This window comes from Anoplopoma fimbria, chromosome 21 (genome assembly GCF_027596085.1).
Source record: "Anoplopoma fimbria isolate UVic2021 breed Golden Eagle Sablefish chromosome 21, Afim_UVic_2022, whole genome shotgun sequence".
Classification (NCBI taxonomy): Eukaryota; Metazoa; Chordata; class Actinopteri; order Perciformes; family Anoplopomatidae; genus Anoplopoma; species Anoplopoma fimbria.
Window position 1 is genome coordinate 13,394,206 of NC_072469.1, and position 18,950 is coordinate 13,413,155.

Consider the following 18,950-nt stretch of genomic DNA (forward strand, 5'->3'; position numbering starts at 1 on the left):
ACTCAGTTTTCAGCTGCATCTTGTGGCCTTCATCAGCGAATGGAGTGTGCTCAGTGGTCATGAAGAGAGAGGAAAAAGTATTCATAGGCCAATTAATATGTATACATACAAAATAATTTTTTTAAGGTTTAAAACGATGTTATATTATGATGTCAATTGTTTATTATCTGTTTAGTTACAAAACCCTCACAAGAGGTGTTTAGTTGTTGACAAATGCAATAATTATAACTTGAAAATGGACATATGACAATGACATTACAGTGTATTGATTGGTTATATACTCCTTATAGTTGGTAACTAAAATAAATTGTTATTGTTTTTGTATCAATGCTTTTTATGTTTCATTCTATCAGCTTGGTAAACACTTAATAATAAATAAATGAACAAGTTGTAGAATTTCCACATAACACAGGAGCATTTTATTCCCCTAAATTTACACACTGAAGTCATAAAAAAAATGGTGTTTTAAGTGTAAACATATGTGTGATTCTGTAAATATTAAACAGGATGAAGCCTTGCCAAACATGTGTAGGTGTGGCAGCTGGGGCCTCTCCTCACAGCATCTTTGTACACTCTTACATCATGGTCTCCTCTGAGATGATGTTCAGACTACAGAGCCCCGGATGCGCCGCCGAGGACTCACAGCCGTCTGTTGTGACAGGGGGGACACAACGACACAGCAGAGGGGGGCACCCATTTGACGATAAAGGCTTCCCTTTCATATAGCGCTGACCCACATATACGCTTCGGCACGCATCGCTGGCTCCAGTAATCACCCAAACACAGCTGCACCAGACTAATGTAAACCACCGTGGATGCTGCCGTGAAGGAAACTTTATCAAGGAGTGTAACTGCCTACCCACTCTGGATTTAAAAAATAACACCGGCAGGTTTTATGACATTATCATTTCTGAGTAAACTTTGGCATCAGTTCTGAGACTGAACCTAAAGAGAGACTATGAACAATGCTGAGAGTAGACTCAGCTTAAAAAAAAATGTATGTTCAAGAAGGCTAAATGTATGTGAGTCCAGCACCCTGACAACAACTTCACCTCAGCAGCCAGTTTGTTCAGTTCCCTCCCAGAGGACGGTCTCTATGACAACAGAGAGGGATAAGAGGAGACTGTTTATAGACTACGGATCTATACTTCTAATGAGCCAAGACTAATCATGCGAAATACAGTCAACTGCATGAAACCTGCTCTCCTCTGTCACTCTTTGTCTAAGGAGGAAAGTGAAATTACATAAATCCAAATAATAATCAGAATTCAGTTTATTTTATTAATTCAAATTGACAGTGTGAATATGTTATTCCTGTTCGTTTCATAGCTGATGTAGTCAGTACATGTACAAAAATATGACAACAACAAACCAAGAAATCCTCTTGTCACAAAGAACAAAGGGGCGGCTGTGGCATAGTGGAGAGCAAGGTAGTTCTCCAATCAGAAGGTCGGTGGTTCGATACCCGGCTTCGGCAGTCGATGTGTCCTTGGGCAAGACACTTAACCCCAAGTTGCTCCCGAAGGCTTGCCATCGGTGTGGACTGGATGTTGCATGAATGTTAGTTAGAGTCTGATGGTGGCACCTTGCATGGTAGCCTGTCATCAGTGTGTGAATGGGTGAATGATATGTAATATACTACTGATTGTAAGTCGCTTTGGATAGAAGCGTCTGCTAAATGACTGTAATGTAATGTAAATGTAACTTAACTTTGTCAGGCTATCCACTCCATCGCGTTGCTATACAGGATGTCAGGAAGCCCATTTCTGCCCCGAAAATTTAAAACACAACAAAAAAGTAAAGTTAGACATGATAAAAATAAAGATAGTTATGATGTTAGATACATGTCTTTTAATCTGCTGTAGGAAATCAATTTAATGTCAGTGCTTTTCAAAGCACTACTCACCACTCATGAATGTCAGTTACAGTGTTTTTTTCCTTCTTTTTCAGAATTGGATCTCCATCATCCGATTTACTGAAGGCAGGAATGAAGAAAGCTGAAATGAAGGCGGACATTTGTCATCCTGAACACTTCCAGCTGTGGTTGTAATGTAGAGGCCACATCTGTTCTCACCCGGCTTTAAAAAAAACAGTAATCTGCATTTCATTTTGTCCAGTCTGCAAGTCACCCTGACCTGAGGTGATGAGTTTAAGAGTGGATAAGTAAAACAGAACGGACATGGAGGATTACAAGTTACTTTGTCATTCATGTAAGCAAAAGGCATAGCCCTTCATTTGTAATGACAGTTGTAAAGTGAACTTTGTCTATTAAAGCACTTCTCTGTGACTCTTTTGTCATTTTTTTCAGGAGCTGAACCGAATTGACTTTTACTTAACACAGCCACAAACGCCGTCCCACCCCACCCCCACTCACCCTCCCACCCCCTCGGTCATCCAACTGGCCTGCCAGCTGTCTATTTTAGATGTCCACGTAACACCCTTCAAGCAATTACGGTCTGAGTGGTCTCCTGAAGTTCAACCACAGTAAATGGCAGAGTATTTGACATGGTTGATGTGCGAGCTGAGAGGCTAATAATAGACAGGGTAAACAGACATCAATCAGGGGTGGGATTGGAAATCGTTTTAAAGAGTAGGGGGCACATTTGTAGAAATACAAGTGAAATATAAAGCCATGGTCCTTGGCAATAATAAGCTGTACCTAATTTGCGGGGTTTTTTTCTAGTCATTTTACGTCTCTTTGCAGTTGTTTTGTGTCCCTTAGTAGTCATTATTGTTGCCTCTATTTTGCATCTTATGTATCTGTTTTGTGTCTTTTTGAAGCCAATATATATCGCTTTGAAGTCATTTTGCGTCTCTGGTAATTTTGTGTCTCTATGTATTTATTTTGCATAACCTTAATTTTGTGTAGTTTTGCAGTCATTTTGGCATTTCTTTTTTATTTTGTGTGTCTTTGTGATCATTTTGTCTCTTTAAGTTCATAATGTGTCTCTTTGTGGTCGTTTTGTGAGTTTTAGTAGTCTTTTTATGTCTCTTTCATTTTGTGTCTTGTGTACATTTCTCATCATCTCTTTGCAGTAATTTTGCGTGTCTTTGTGTCGCTCTGTAATCATTAGTGTCATGTGCACTTTTTGGGTCCCTTCAGTTATTGTGTGTGTATTTGTGACACTTTGTAGTCATTTAGCATCTCTTTGAAGTAATTTTGTGTCTCTTTGAAATCATTTTGCGTATCTTTAAGGCCATTTTGTGTCTCTTTCTATTCATCTTTGTAGTCATTTGGTGTATTATGTAGTCAATTTGTGTCTCCTTAATTTGTGTCTTGTGCACATTTTGGGTCTCTGCAGTAATTGTGCGTGTCTTTGTGTCACTTTGTAATCACTTTGCATCTCTTTCTGGTAATTTTGTGTCTCTCTGTAGTTCTTTTTGTTCCTCTGATTTGAGTGGTTTTGCAGTCAGTCTCTTTCTTTTTGTGTCTCTTTGTAGTCATTTTTTGTGTTTTTGTAGTCATCTTGTGTCTTTTTGTTTCCAGATCTTAGATTCCAGGGGGTCTCTACCACCCCTGGTGGACCCTCTGACATCAATAAGTCGTGTCCTATCTTAGAGCTTCATGGGCAAGGTCGAGGAAAGATTCAGTGTATGACTTCAACAATATTCATTCAGGATAGATTTATCACGCTCACGTGTGAGTTATATTGGTGTGAGCTTTTTTATTATATCAAAAACAAATGAGTGGACTGTCTAACAAGCCAACAGGCTTTGTGCTAAACCATATTTGTATTGCAAAGGCTGCTTCGTGAACTGTTTTGTTATGGCGTGTTCAAGTTGTTCAGTGAAACAATCTGTTGTATTTAACAATGCAGCTGCTTGTAGTAATTCCTGTGATGGGGGCACATTTTCAACCCTCTTACTTAATTCATCAGAGTGACGTGTGAACGGATTTCCCTTAAATTTGTCAAACAGATGGGTCTTTTCCCAAAGAACATAAATTAGATTGGGATGGTGATCTTTATCAGGGATTTGCACAACCAGATAATGTTTTTTTTTGTGTGAGACCAACAGAGATAGAAAAGAGTCCAAATACAAAGCAGATATTATAGGGAAAGAAAAAACTTAAACAAAATATATATGCTGTTGTTGTTGTTTGGAGAATGAAGGAATGCCCTATGCTGTAAAGAATGTCAAAAGAGAAAAAAAACCCCATAAATTGTGTTCTTTGGGTAAGCCCTCTCATTGTAGACTACAGTATGTGTCCAAACCTGGCTGGAAACATGAGAGGTCATCCTATCCTGAGGTATTGACAAACCATTTATTCTAAGCTGTAACATATCAAAGTTGTTATGGCGAGGTGATGGCAAATGACTTAACCATCACTGCTTTTAAAATTGGAATTATTTATTAAGTTTCCGTGGCAGGCTATTGATAGTGGAGGATGTGCAGAGGGAGTGTTAATTATCCCATCATTTTGAGACCAATGTAGAAGCTTGTAATGAGTTTAGTGACATGCCTGTACGTGTGCTCCATTTTGACAGCAGGGCACCATCTCACATGCACAAATTAAAAGCCTAATCAAAAATTATTATATTTTTGTATACTTTAGAGTTTGTTGAAAGTTGACACTCCAAAACATACTAAGACAATGTATTTGTACCGGTTTGACATTAATTAAAACATATTTGATGATTGGAGGACATACATGCTGGAACAGTATACATTTGTTTTTAAATAATAATAAAGAATAATACACAGACATTCTATAATCGAGAAAGTATCATTAAGTTGATGCAAACTTTAGAAATCGCTCATTCCACAGTTCCACACATTTCAAGAACTCTGATTTGCGTTCTTCGGGTGATTGACAGCGCTCCTTGGCCCTCTCGACCAATGAGGGCCGCTCGGGGGCGGGGCCGTCTCTCCTGTAATCAATCCTCCGATCAGCCCGTGAGCGTGTGTGTTGTGTTGAACGCTGTAGCGTGTGTTCGCCCTCACCGACCGAGAACCGCACAGGAACCCGGACGGCGCGGTTTTTTTCTCTCTCCTCCATTTAAAGTGCGACAAGAGGGGAGGGACATGGGCGAAAGATTTGTGGTGGTCCCGGTTGACGGAGGAGTTGGGGTCGCCGGGGTGGGGGGCCACTCGGACGCGGTCGTCTCTGACCCGCCACCGGACTCCGGGGGCGCAGCGGAGGAGAGAGAGGCGGGGGGAGGACTCCGTGTTCGAGCCGCAGGAGGACCCCAACGCCGTGGTGCCCATCTTGAAGTACAACAGGGAGCCCAACAAGTACGGTAAGACAGCTGCCGGCCACGCACTCCCCGTGTCCCACTTCTTATCTCGTTTATCCAGCAGAGGATTACCCGTCGCGTTTCACTTGTCCGCCGTGTCGGTCCTCCTCCGGTTAGCGTTAAGTCCGTGTGCGTCAGCGCCCCAAAGCAGACAAGTAGCGTCAATATGGATCTCTAAAAAAAAGTTTGTTTTAAAGTTGCCATGAAGCAGACTTCGGGTTAACTAATTGTGAAAATGTGATTTGTCACAAAACGGTCCACTTAAAACATTCACATTACAGAGAGCTTAAAGCGGGAAATGTAAATGAACATAAACGTTGCTTCACCTTAGCGACCAACGTTTCTTGTTGCCAAGCGTTAGTTTCCTCTTTACCCGCGTTACCACGTTAACCGCGTTAACCAGGGAACCAGGGGCTTTGTCACTTCTTGTGCCATTTATAAATTGTTTTAATAACCCAATTTGAGTCTTATAAAATGGAGGGAGAATTAAAAGAAACTTCAAGTAGGCTCAACGAATCTGTAGTTGTACATCTGCATATAAAATAATAAATAATACTCCTGCACCAAAGAGAGATGTGTCTGCTTTGTCATCCTAAATGGAGCCTCACTATGAGCCTTTTCTTTTTTCCATTTGAACTTGATGTATGACATGACCTACTCCATTGTATCCATTGGAGATCCAATGCAGGTTAACTGCTGCTGTTTCATTATGTAACATGTCTTTGTCAGTTTGGCTGCAGTCTTAATTATGAAGCCTTGTTCAACCAGTTGCTCACAAACAAGGTGCTTCTATAGCAACAGGTGGACAGGTTGGAAGGTGCTGGAATAATTGCCTGGAACACAACGAGCCAGCATGCTGAGTTACAGTAATCCTACTGTGTGTGTGTGTGTGTGTGTGTGTGTGTGTGTGTGTGTGTGTGTGTGTGTGTATACAATATCTATAGTTGGTATTGACTTTTGTGTCTACTTTTTAGTTGTGTGTTGTTTTTTTTTTAATACTTTGGGTCTCTACTTTACACTTACATTGTGATTCATGCAGGCTTTTTCATGCATCACAGTAAAATTATATAAAAATATGGATGAATAAATAAGATCACCAAGGTGGTTAATGTTGTAATGCTTCTGTATATTTGACATGTGAAGTAGGCTACTTATAATATGACATTGCTCTTACATAAAGTAAATGATCCATTATGGGGTACAAACGCAGGTGTGTTCTCCTCTGTGGCTAGATTTAGACTGTAGAAATGTTGGCTGAAATCAGGACCTCTGCCTCAGAAGAGTAGAAAAAGAAGAAGAATGGTTTTCCTCCTTTATGGCACACGGACATGTTGGCACCTGTCTGTTCAGCTTTAAAGCATAGATTGAATTTCATCCTGAATCAGATTAAGTTGCTTAGAAGAAGACTGGAGCATACCGTGCACTCGGAGGGGGCATGCGTCTGCAGTGCAAGGGCTCGGAGAGGAACTTTGCTTCGCATGTCTCTCAGCTAGACTGTGACAGGGTAAAGTGTGTGTGCGCAAGCTTTTCATCAGCAAACGTCTACAAGAAAGAAGATTGAGTCCCCTCTGTGGACACAAACTCAACTGGGTGGTGGCTTTGTCATATTATTAGAGTAATGGTGTTTTATATCATTTGTGTGTGTGTATGTGTTAACAGTTAAGATTAGCACAGTTGATTAAGCCTGTAGGGACATTTGTGCTCTTCATTTGACCCAACCAAACCAAACCATAAGAGCAAAAGACGCCAATGTCCTCTACATTAAATGTCTTTGCGTCTTGGACTGCTGAAGAAGGCTGGTATTCCTACCTTTATTATTGAATGTTGATGCTTTGTTTTGGGAGTTATTTGTTGTTTCCAATATCCTCAGTTACTTCCTCATCTGCCCTCACTGTACTACAATCAATACATGACTGATAGCAGGCCACGCCTACTTGTTTAGCTATAACCTATTTACTGATATCTAATGGATGCGTCTGCTAAATTCAATTCCTGGCTGATGAATTTGATAACCATGGCAGGTAATGAGAATAGATGATGTTTAGGTACTGGATGGTCATGCATTTCCCTTCACAGAGGCACCACCCCTTAGGCCGGGTTGTGGATTCATTTAAAGACCTAATTAAATCTTGATTTAACTTAAAATCACACTGCAGCAGCCTTTAAAACTATCTTAGAATTAAGAATGGTTATATTTAAACCTGTCTTCAAACGTCAGTTTCAGTTTTTAATCTAAACCTAGATTACATTTAATTCTGTTGCACCAAAACTTTAAACCGGTATTAACTTTGAATTTACACTTAAGGAGATTTAACTTTTTTTTAAAATGGCTGCTTTTCTTGATGGATTGAGCAGAATAATAAAGTTCCTTGAAAAAAGTTAAGGAACTGACTCCACCCAGTATAGTGTTATGCTGCTGTTGCTGTATCTGAAGATACTGGTTTAGCAAGGAAACTGTTCTGGAGCTGAACAGGAAGATTGGACCAAAATGCAGTTTAAAAAAAATAAAATCCGATGTTGGTCTTGTCTGTTGTTTTATCTACATATTGCTCTGTTAATTTGGCCAACAAGTACGTCCTGACAGCACGCACATTTGAATTTGGATAAGCAAGCATCTCCATGTGGATTAAACTCTATTTCAGTTTTATTTGATTTATTTTTTTACTTTCTGTGTCATGACAGAGTTTATCAAGTAGATTGTCTCAAATGAAGCACCTGAAGGTTCTGGATAAAGCAGACTGAATGAAGGCAGTTATCTAAAACGTACAGAAAGGTTCTCTTGACATTAGTATGTCACTGATAAACAGTGTAGTGGTGGGGGTGGTGGTGGTGGGGGGGTGTTGGTTGAGTGTTATGCGATCAATAGTAATATATTAGAACGTCTAGCTGAACTGGGAAATTGTGTTACCCTTGCCATTGAGGTTGCTCAACACATGTATAGGAGGAGATGAAGTAACAGACTGTAAAGAGGAAGAAGCGGTTATGAAGAAGTGGAAATATTAGAAAAGAAGAATATGTTGTCTGAATGATAGTGGCTGTGTGTTGCCCTTCTGTTAAAGCCTCCCAGGCGATGTGCTTGTTCCTTGTTCTGTCTGTTTAAAGAAAAGGCCAAACTGTGAGAAAAAAAAAAAGTAAAGTGAATGTATGAGGAAGGCTTAATGTATCAAGTATACTGTACACAGTCTAAGAATGTACGTGGTTGAACAAGTATGCTCTGTAAGCACAGTGTCTGGACAAGAGATGCAACGAATATATTAATAGTTGATGAAATCACATGAAGAGCTTTCAGGGTACAACAGATGATGCTTCCCTCAGATACACAGGATGACTAAGATTACATTTGGAATTAGGAGAGATTAAACAGGCAGTGAAAGATGAATGAGGTTCTACAGGGATAAGGGTCTTCACGAGGTGGCAGATTTAAACATTGCCAACACTCAGAGAGCGACTGTCAATCTATTCCTCTGACAGTTCCAGACGAACAACCTCCGGGTCTGAAAACTGAGGCCGATGCAGGAGTTCCCTAAACTTGCTTTCTTTCTAATGTCCATCAGGGGGCGACTCTTCTTGTTGTGTAGAAGTCCATGAGAAAATGACCCTACTTTTCTCTTGATTTATTACCTGAGTTACATGAGTTTATGGTCTCAATCGCTACATTCAAATCTTCTTCAATACAGCATGATGTTCATTTGGTAAATTATGGTCCATTTAGAGTCAAATAGTCCATAAAGCAAGGTATGCTGTAGGGCGGGGCTACTGTGATTGACAGGTCGCTACCACGACGTTGTCCGTTCTGGCGGTTGTACCCTTTGCAGCGTGTTTTCAGTTAAAGAAAGTTAATTGGAATGAATTAAGTCACTTAAAAATGTCTTATTAAGCTTTCGGTTTTACTTAGCTCTACTTTCTTTTATCACTTCTGGTTGCAAAAAAAACAAGATGCGACAGCCAAAATGCCTAGCTTGAGGCTTCAAAACGGCATTCTTTGGGACAGTTAACACATTGGCAGATCTTTGGGGGTTGAGAAACACTACCAAAGCTTATTGCAGAACAGTAGCACAGTAGATTCCGTACTACTACCCGTTGCAGCTTAGGCCCTTTGGCAATAATAATAATAAAAATGCATAGTCACAATCACAGTAGCTGTATTTTATTATGTGTGGTAGCTTAGTTTTGTTAAAATTCAAAACCTCTGAAATGACGTCAGTGTTCCAGGTTGTTTACACAGTGTTGTACTGTAACATCACGGAGTGCTGTGTAGACCATCTGTTGGGGTGACAGGTATGTCATGGTCTTAAGTTCTCTTTGAGGTCAATGCCTACAGCAAGTGTGTTTGTGTGTTTCTGAGTGTGTGTGTGTGTGTGTTTGTGAATGCCTGTGATCGAGGTATGTGTCATACTACTCTCTGGCTGCAGATGCACCTCAAAAACAGAGAGAGAACGGCACCATTGTTCAGGTGGAGCCAGAGGTAGTAAATACAGCACAGAGGCATTGTCAGTGATCTGTGGCGGCTGCAGCGTCAGTGGGTCAGGTTTATGAATGTCCTCACCACGCAGCGTGACATTTGCACGCATCTGTGTGCCCTCATGTTCAAAAAGGCATGCACCCTTGGGCTATCATGTGCTGCCCTCTGCTTTATTTTGAGCAAGACGGCACACAGACACCGACTGGGCCCTGGCGTCCACCTCCCTAATTGCTCCCCGTGTGGCCTCCCAGGTCAACCCCCCCCCGGGCCAATCCTGCAATGTGGGATGTTTGTTCCAGTTGCTCCTTATTTTCACGGGACATTAAAGAGAAAACGAGAAAAGGGTGTGTCCCACTCTGGGCAGACAGAAGGGTTTTAACAGAACTTTCCTCCTCTTTTGGGAAATGAACGCCAGCACAGTTTAGCCCAATACAGAGAAATGGCCTTTTCATCAACAACTGTATACTTATTCTAATGAAAGTTTACCCTCCCTGAAACACGAGAGAGGGAGTCTATCATTGTCAATTTCAGCCGCAAATGCACTATTTCTCAATCTTGACCCAAAGGTATGCAGGGACACATTTATCTTTGCTTACAATTCGTGAGTCACTGCTTTAGCTCATCTAGCAATTGAAAGTTTTCACCACAGTTTTAGCTGCAGAAGATTTGACGTTGACGTCTGTATTAATATTTTTTCAAGTGATAAAACCTTTGATGTTATTTACTGACTCCAATTTAAACTCTTTTTTTTAATGTCATATTGTTACATGCAGATACACATTATTACTCAGGTACCACATATGAATTTGAATTTCTAAATTAGTAGAGATTTGTTCTGTATCTGCATTGCTAACTCCTGTCACGGCTCTACAGAGTTTTCTGTAGCTATTAGTACCTTTAAAAAATAATCGTATACTTGTGAGCTCCTGACACAATGCATGTGTTTATCATCATCTGAGATCCAGGGGAGGCTTCATTCTGTTTTTTACAGAGCTTTACTCTGCCGCTGAGTTCCCTTTTTTTTGCAGACAGAAATTTAGTTAAGCCGCATTTCTATACATTTTTTTAATGTACATTTTGAATTAGAACATTAGAAAAGCTGTATTGAAAAGGGAAACTTGTCTGTTGTGTGGTTAACGTGCTCTCTTTAGCCGGTGTCTGTACATGGACAAAGATCAGTGTTTCTGTAGTTCTAACAAATCCAACAGAGTGATACATCTTCTCTCTGACCGCGTTGTGTTTCAGTCACATTCTCCAGTAAAACTTTTATCTCCATCATCTCAATAATCCAAGCTCATTTAATAGCTTTGAACCAGGGCCTTCAGTTTTTGAATCAAGTTGCTAATGAAAAATAAGGTGTTTGATTTCCAGAAGCTATAGCTGTTGCTCAGTTACATATTTTATCAACATTTATGTAAATATAAGTATCAGATTGGACTATATACAACATTGAAGGGCTGGAAAGGAGATCAGGGCCAAAAAGACTTGAACAAAACATCCCTAAATATTATTGATCAGTGCATCAGACTCACTGGGGATGGAAACACTACTGTAATCAACATCAAAATGCTTATCTCTTCTTATGCTCTGCACATCAGAGGGAAGCCTGTGTTTATTTCAGACACACAATGCGTGTGGCCACATTGATAACGATAACAATTTTCCAGCAGCTGAAAGCCGCTGATATGGACACTGAACAGATGTCGTGGGAAAAACTACTTAACATGTTTTTCCCCTGGAGGTTCTCTACACTTGCTGTTTGTTGGTAGTCATTGGGGCTTTCCGGCTCTTGGTCAGCAGCATGTGGATGGCTAAGTAAGGCATTTACAGTGAGTCATTTTGGCCTTATTGCCTTTGCTATTGCAATAAATAGTGTTGTGGGGAAAATGAAAGCCAAATGTTGCCTGTGGATAGCTTCACGCAAAGAATTGCCTTTCTGTTATACTGTCTCAACATGAAGCCATTTTACTTTCATTTCTGCGTAAGTTTCTGAAGGTGTTCATGTTATTGTGTCTTCCCCCGGGTTTATGCAGGGGGGAAACAGACAGCTAGGTACAGTCGGTTGTGGCGTCGGTGGGTGTCAGATGTCAGAAATGTGTAGGGAGACGCGTGTGAGTATCATGTTCTGCCTCTCTCTGAATGAAAAGGATAACCTTCTTAGCCCCTCCCCCGTCACACGCAGCCTAAATGACTGCAGGACGGTCAAAAGCTAGAAACTGATACAGTAGAGGCTTGAATCATTTCCAGCAGTTCACTGATTGGGTCATCGCTTCTTGTAGTTTACAATTATGCTGTATCTTTTCATGCTTTTTATTTTACATTCGAGCCATGGTTTCCCCTTAATTTTTACATCCTTAATTGCTAAACGTCATATCCTAAATGGACTTAGCACTCTGCTTCATATGACTGCTATGAATGATTCCTTTATCTAATGTTTGATAATGCTGATTGCGATGTATGACAGTTTACAGGTATGTGTGGTAAATTGGTTGTAAGGGGCAGGTGCTATAAATGGCCTCAGCTGTGCGTAAAGACAGCTGTTCTGGTACTGTTGGAAGCACGGGGCGCGGTGGAATTGCATCGATTGTCTTCTTTGACCATCGTAGCTTGAAATAAGCCTTGACCCAGCATTCTTAGAAAAAAAGGTAAAAAAAGAAATGTCAGGAAGGCACGCGTTGGCCTTCAAAAGAGAGGAAAGTGTCACCTGAGACTGTTGTGTCAAACACCGTTTCAAGGATGACTGGCGGGCAAATGTGCCGTTACCTGAGATGGCCGAGGTGTGGCTGTGGCTGTCCATGTGTGCAGTGAAGTCATTACAGACTGATGGCATGCAGTGAGGGGAGTTTACCTTTCCAAAGCTGGCTTATGAGATTTTCCTTTCATCATAATCATCCCAATAGATTTATCTTAGAATGTATGTCCCTCTGCAGACTATTGGTGTCACGATTTAAATATAAAATAGATCGAAATTATTGTTCGATTTAAGGATTTTTGTTTCTTCTCTCCAACTCTTTGCGCACGTCTGAAGAAAAATAACAAAAAAACAGAGAAGCTTACACACCACCAACCGTTGCCCTATCTCCAATTAAAATCAATTGCATGTTTTAGGGCTGGGGGATTTAGAGAAAATAATTTATCGCATTATTTTTGACCAATTACGTATATATCGATATTGCAACAATAATGTAGGGTTGACTATGATGCCTTCACTAAATATTTACACAATGAGATTTTTGATAAATAATCATCAGTAATGTGGATATAATAACTAAGCGGGTAGAGGCAAATATCAGAACAGTCTTGTGAGTTCAGAAAATGACATCACGTTCCTGTAGTGCAGCCTTTAAAATCAGCAAAAGCAATGCACAGGTCGCAAAATTATGCCTTATTGTGATATAAGGAAATCCTAAATGTATGATGATATCTGGTCTCATATCACGATATGGATATAATATCGATATATTGCCCAGCTCTAGCATGTCGACCTAGCTTTGTACGGTTAAGCATGCGACCGCCAACAGGGACTTCATGGTGCATTCAGGTGTACCCCGTAAACCCTGGGAAACTCAAGCTGTCGTTGTAACCCCCTGCCATTTAGCGGATCTTTTTGTTATTGTTGAACAGTTAAATGTCACATTGATTCGAGCCCCCCCCCTACGGCAGACCAGAGTTCCCCTTTAACACCTGAATAAGGTCCCCATTACCAAAAAGAGCCAGGGGGGTGGTGTTTCAGAAAGGAAAATAAACCATTTATCACCATTTCACACTCAGAGTTTTGGAAAATCTGACTTGTTTCCACTAAGCTTCACTTGAGTCAGGGCTTGTAAAAAAACCCAAATACCTTTCCATTTGCCAGCTCACACCTAATTATACTGATTACGGTTAACATTGCTAGGTGTTTTGGATTGGTGCCACTTGGCAGGTTTTATTTCAGCCTGTTGGTCTAAGTGTGTACAAATCATAGGACAAATAGTCCGTGCAAATTTTGTCATGATGTCAGTGTAACTGGTGTATTTCCGGATGTGATCAAATGGAGGCAACAGAGCGTCGTTATTACTCTTCAGCTATCTGCCGTGTTACGAGGGAAGAAGCATCAACTTCAAAAAGCAACGGGTGAATTTGAATTTGTTCACTCAAACTCCTGACTGTTACGGTAACAAATGCCAGGTCCATTCTTCAGGTGGCTTGTGTGAGGACCAACTGTAGTGGCTGGAAAAATTACTCCAGTGAGATGCCCTGGTTGCACTTATAGTGAAATACAGTATCGAATAGGAAGGGGTTTTCCTTTGTCTATCTTCTGGCCTCTGTCGGTCAAAAATCCTGCAATGCAGTTTTAAAGAGCAGGAGGAAGTGATAGAGGGAAGGGAAGATGCCATGTGACAAAGACCGTGACCCAAACTCACATGACCCGATGAAGAGATGATATTCCAGCTTGTTAGCCACCATGATTTTAGATTTATGCTCCTATCATTGTGTTTTCCACAGTCTTACATGCAGTGCAGTTATCCTCTAAGGAGAGTTTTCCTTCCTCGTGCCCCCTCCAGAGGGCGCCATCAGTTACTAGTGGGGGATTCGGTGCATCACTTCGAAGCTCTGGATCAGGGCAGAGGGATGATGTCACAGTGAGGTTTTCTGACTTGCTGCCTTGCTGCTGTCAGATGGTACAAGTAGTTTGACTGTTGCTTTGTCTTAGTCCTGCAGAACAATGTGTACTTATTTTTAAACATTATTTTCAATAAATATGACAGTATGGGTCATTTTTCTCCTGTATTTACTAAAGCACCGCTATCTTGAACAGCAACAAAACCACATTATAGGTTGTTGTTGTCTTGTATTGGTTGTAGTAAAAGACTTAACAACAGGATAACAACAGGATAAATCATATGTTTGTTCACATTTAGATCATGTTTTGCAATATTGAAATTCCCCCCCTCCCCATTTAGGCCCCAAAACATCACCTCACATTCTAGTCTATCATAAAGCGTCCAAACCGTGATAGAGGAAAGGAGCAGTGGAAAGAAATGTAGTGTTAGATTTGAGCTCACAAGAGAGGATGAAAATCAGGGAGTAGTGGAACAACAGGTGGGATCATGTTCATTGTCCATGGGGAGAAAGGGCTGCATGAGCTATTTTAGGGCAGCCTGATTTGTGTCCTTGGGATGTGCTTGGTGCAGGCTGTCTGTTGCAAATCCAGTCTCCTCCCATCTCCCCTCCCGAGAACCAATCAATACATCTATTTTGGGATTAGAAATCTGAGCCTTTGGTGAAAAAGTTCAGCTCAGTTGAAATGTTGTTATTATCTGGGGCAGATAAATTCATCACCGTCTGCGGAGCTAGTCCAAACCACATCCCATGCTTTTAAGTGCAGTAGTGATCAGCTGTTTTTTGTTGCTACGGAATATAAGACCAGATTCCAATAAGTAAAAAGCTATGGATATACAAACTCTTACCTTTTTCAATGAGGAGTGAGTCCTCAGTGACTCTTATTAAATACCTAATATGACAATATTTGGAATTTAATGTATTCTGTATAAAATCAAGCCTTATTCCAAATGTAGTGCTTTTCGGTCATTCATATTAGATATGCCCATATTTTTCAACTTTGGGGAACTTTTTTGGACTTGTATACAGCACATTCAGAGTATTCGTCTCAATTGGGGTTCTCTCCACAGTTTGTGACACACAGCCTCTGTCCTGTTTACGGCCAGCTTTGTGCATAGTAAACAAACCCACAAAAACGTCAGTTGTCATGCACAGCCTTAATAAGTATGGCTTGAAGAACACTTTGGCAATACCTGCAGAACGGTGACAACTAGGTTCCACCAAGGGAGAAACATGACTGCAGTTGAAAAAGGAGGGAAATTTAAATAAATAAAAGGTGGCATGGGGGGTGTTTTACGTTAATCATGCACGGCTGCATGCACGGCTGCATGTAAATGGGAATATTGGCGTTACCTATGTAAACAGCTTAACATAAATATTGTCTTATTTGGAATAAGGGCAAAATGGTAATATTTTGTGTATGTAAATGTAATCCGTGAGATTTTTCCTCTCACAGGAACCACAGAGAAATCCCAGATATCCTATGATTTCAATGAGCATAAGGCAAATAAGTGCTGACAAGCCAATGCTTTAGTTTTATTATATATCTAACCATTCCTGTACTTGTTAATAACTGTTCTGACTAAGCACAAACAAATTGCAAATTTCCCCGCTGCGGGACTAATAAAGGATTATCTTATCTTAAACAGTGAAGTCTTCACAATTAGAGGTTACTGTCTTGTATTAAGAATAACATTTAGTATGTACAGGCTTCCATGTTGCCAGCTGCTTTACTAATTTCTCTAGTGCTCTTTGTACATTACAGTACCAGTCAAAAGTTTGGACACACCTTCTCATTCAATGTTTTTTCTTTATTTTTATTTTTATTTTTTTCTACATTGTAGATTAATATTGAAGACATCCAAACCATGAAGGAACACATATGGAATTATGTGGTAAACAAACAAATGCTCAACAAACCAGAATATGTTTTATATTTTAGATTCTTCAAAGTAGTTGAATGAGAAGGTGTGTCCAAACTTTTGACTGGTACTGTATCTTGTTCTGGTTAGCTAAATCACCATAGATATGTCCTTGATTGGCATAGACACTCTGGATGCAGTATTTTTCTTTTGTATTCTCACACACAAAAGCTAAAGCTTTAGGTTAAAAGGAGGGGGATTTTAATGTAGTGATATTTTATTTTGTCATTGTTGTCTAAATTTGTGATAATTACCTCCTCCTGTGATTATTTTGCAAAAGAATGAAGTTATGTCATGAATACCCGGGTGTTCCTGTATTTTCATATTGTGCTTTGACTGTGAGATATTGCATCACATCATGGTGAAAAACTCTTTAGTCCAACTAATTTATAGTCTCCACTTTGGATTGTGGAAAACTCCCTCATAAAAGGGACATTGTCCTCCCGATCTGGATGCACTGACTGTCCCTGAGAAGCAGTCTGACTGTCTGGCCACTTAATCAGCAGATGCCAGTTACATCACTGCTCATCCATTGAGCAAGCAGTAGATGAGTGCTCTCTTTGTTACCTTTAGTAGGAACATAATACTTGGTGAACATTGGATCAGATCACAGTATTGATTATTGCCTTCCTTTCATCATGCCCAGAAACATTCCCCATGATTCTACGAATGTAGCTGTTTAACCAAGCGGGTAACTTCATTTCAGTTCATCACACATTAGATCTGTTATATTTGTGTTTCCATTTGCAAAAGTTGTGGCTGTTCGCAATGGAACAACCCCATTCTCTGTACCGCCGCGGTCTGGGTTCCAACGAGATGAGCCGATAGTAGAGGGTGGAGTCATAGACTGTTTATAAGAAGCGGACGTAGTCATTGTGACGTCACCCATTGGTTTGTGGACTGATTTTTTTAAAGCCTTGAGTTCCACGATTTCGCTGTCTTCATCTTGGATTACAGCTGTCGCCATATTGTTTTTTTTGCAGCCAATAAACAGAAGCTACCATATTTGGAATGTGGAGGAATGATGTAGTGACGCCTTATACGACTTTGGTAACGACGGCGATCTGTCAATCACAATAAGCCCGCCCTAAAGCATACCCTGCTTTATGGTCTGTTTGACTCTAAATGGACCATCATTTACTAAATGAACATCATGCTGTATTGAAGAAAACTTGAAACTAGAGATTGAGACCATAAACTCATGTTTATAATGTTTACTGAGGGAATAAATCAAGAGAGAAGTAGTCATTTTCTCATAGACTTCTATACAATGCAAGTTTAAAGACTCTTGCATAGGCTTCACTCGGTAGAACCGAGGGTTGCTGCCTGGATGGGGATAAAACACATCAGACCACTGATTGGTGGGAGAGAATCGTCATCAGAGCGACATGAAACATCCTGCACAACCCTGCTGTTTTTAAATACCCAATCTTCCTTCAATAGCCACAGAAATTTTACATTCACTCAAGCTCGATTTTTGAAAAATTCCAGCTTGCAAAACTACGCTTTACAATTGATGAAATGCAAATCTCCTTTTAGAAGATGATTTCAAGGCAGTTTCACGTGCCGTCGTTTTGACAATCAGCAATGAATCCCGCCCACACTGCAGCAAAAACACAACATACAGAAAAAGACTTGGTAATAAAGTGAGTCAGGGCGAGCAGAGCCGTATCATGCAGCGGAAACACGGCTTACATTAGTGGTCGGGCTCATTCACTAAACATTTGATTTGCCTGTAGCATGGAGCCAGTCTCACATTTGCAAGCACATCCACTAACCGTAGTCATGATGTTTCACTGAAACCTGACCTGCCATCTCAACAGCAGGAAGTCTGGATAAAGTATTTCTGATATACCTGATTGGATGGCTTGAGCTTTATTAATGGACCTATTAAAGTTATCTTACATAATGAAGTACAGATTTCAGATGAGAGCCTGAAATCTCCCCAAACATGTTCGGTCTTGTTCTTCATTTGAAATGAAACAAATTGAGTGTAAGACAATATTAAGGCTAGCATTTGTATACAAGTGTTCTGTTGTGGCAGATTGGAATAAATAAATAAAAAATTCTAGTCTGGATGTGTACATGTAAACTGTTATGGGATGGAAAAGGAATGGAATAGTTGGTCCACTCTGGCAAAGCCTTATTATGGAAAATAAAGCAATCTAACTTAGTCAGCCTAAATATTTCAAAGCTCCATCAAGATGTTTACAATACATCTTTACTGTCCACACTTGTCTTTGGGAAATACAACACTTTCCAGTCTGCTGGCTACTCCACCTCCTCCCTTCTCTCTTTCCCTGCAGCCCCCACCCTTCACTGTATTGATCTTTGCATGGCGTCATGTTGGGGGACTAAAGGGGGAGAGGGTTGATTGTCCTGGGTGGGTCTCCAGATGTTGAGCCCCCAAATGAGGCTCCAGGGCCGTAACGTTATGCTGCTGACAGGCTGTGGCTTTTTTTCCTCCAGCGTGGTTTGCGTTCAGCACTTCCCGTCACAAAGGGGCGTTGGTCAGTCGGGGTGAGACATAACACCTTGTTCTCAATTTCAATGGACTCCTGACTTCGAGGAAATGACTCATTGTTTTTGAATAAGGGGGAGTGTGTGTTTGCGCTGTACACACTGCAGAGTCGCTCTGAAGAGATAACAGAGGAAGTTGACACTTGTATCGATTCTCACTCAGTGCCTCCCTCAGTCCCCCACCCCCCCTCCCAGGAACATAGAGTA

The 18,950-nt window shown here is 40.6% G+C and overlaps 1 protein-coding gene across 1 annotated transcript in view; it reads left to right on the top strand.

Moving 5' to 3' along the window:
• Positions 1-4,837: 4,837 nt before the first annotated feature.
• Positions 4,838-18,950, top strand: part of slc12a7b (solute carrier family 12 member 7b) — a 60,622-nt gene continuing 46,509 nt past the window's right edge. The window contains 2 exon segments of the mRNA XM_054623336.1: positions 4,838-5,154; positions 5,156-5,240. Of these exon segments, the coding sequence (XP_054479311.1) occupies positions 4,840-5,154; positions 5,156-5,240 (400 nt within the window). The 5' untranslated portion in view covers positions 4,838-4,839.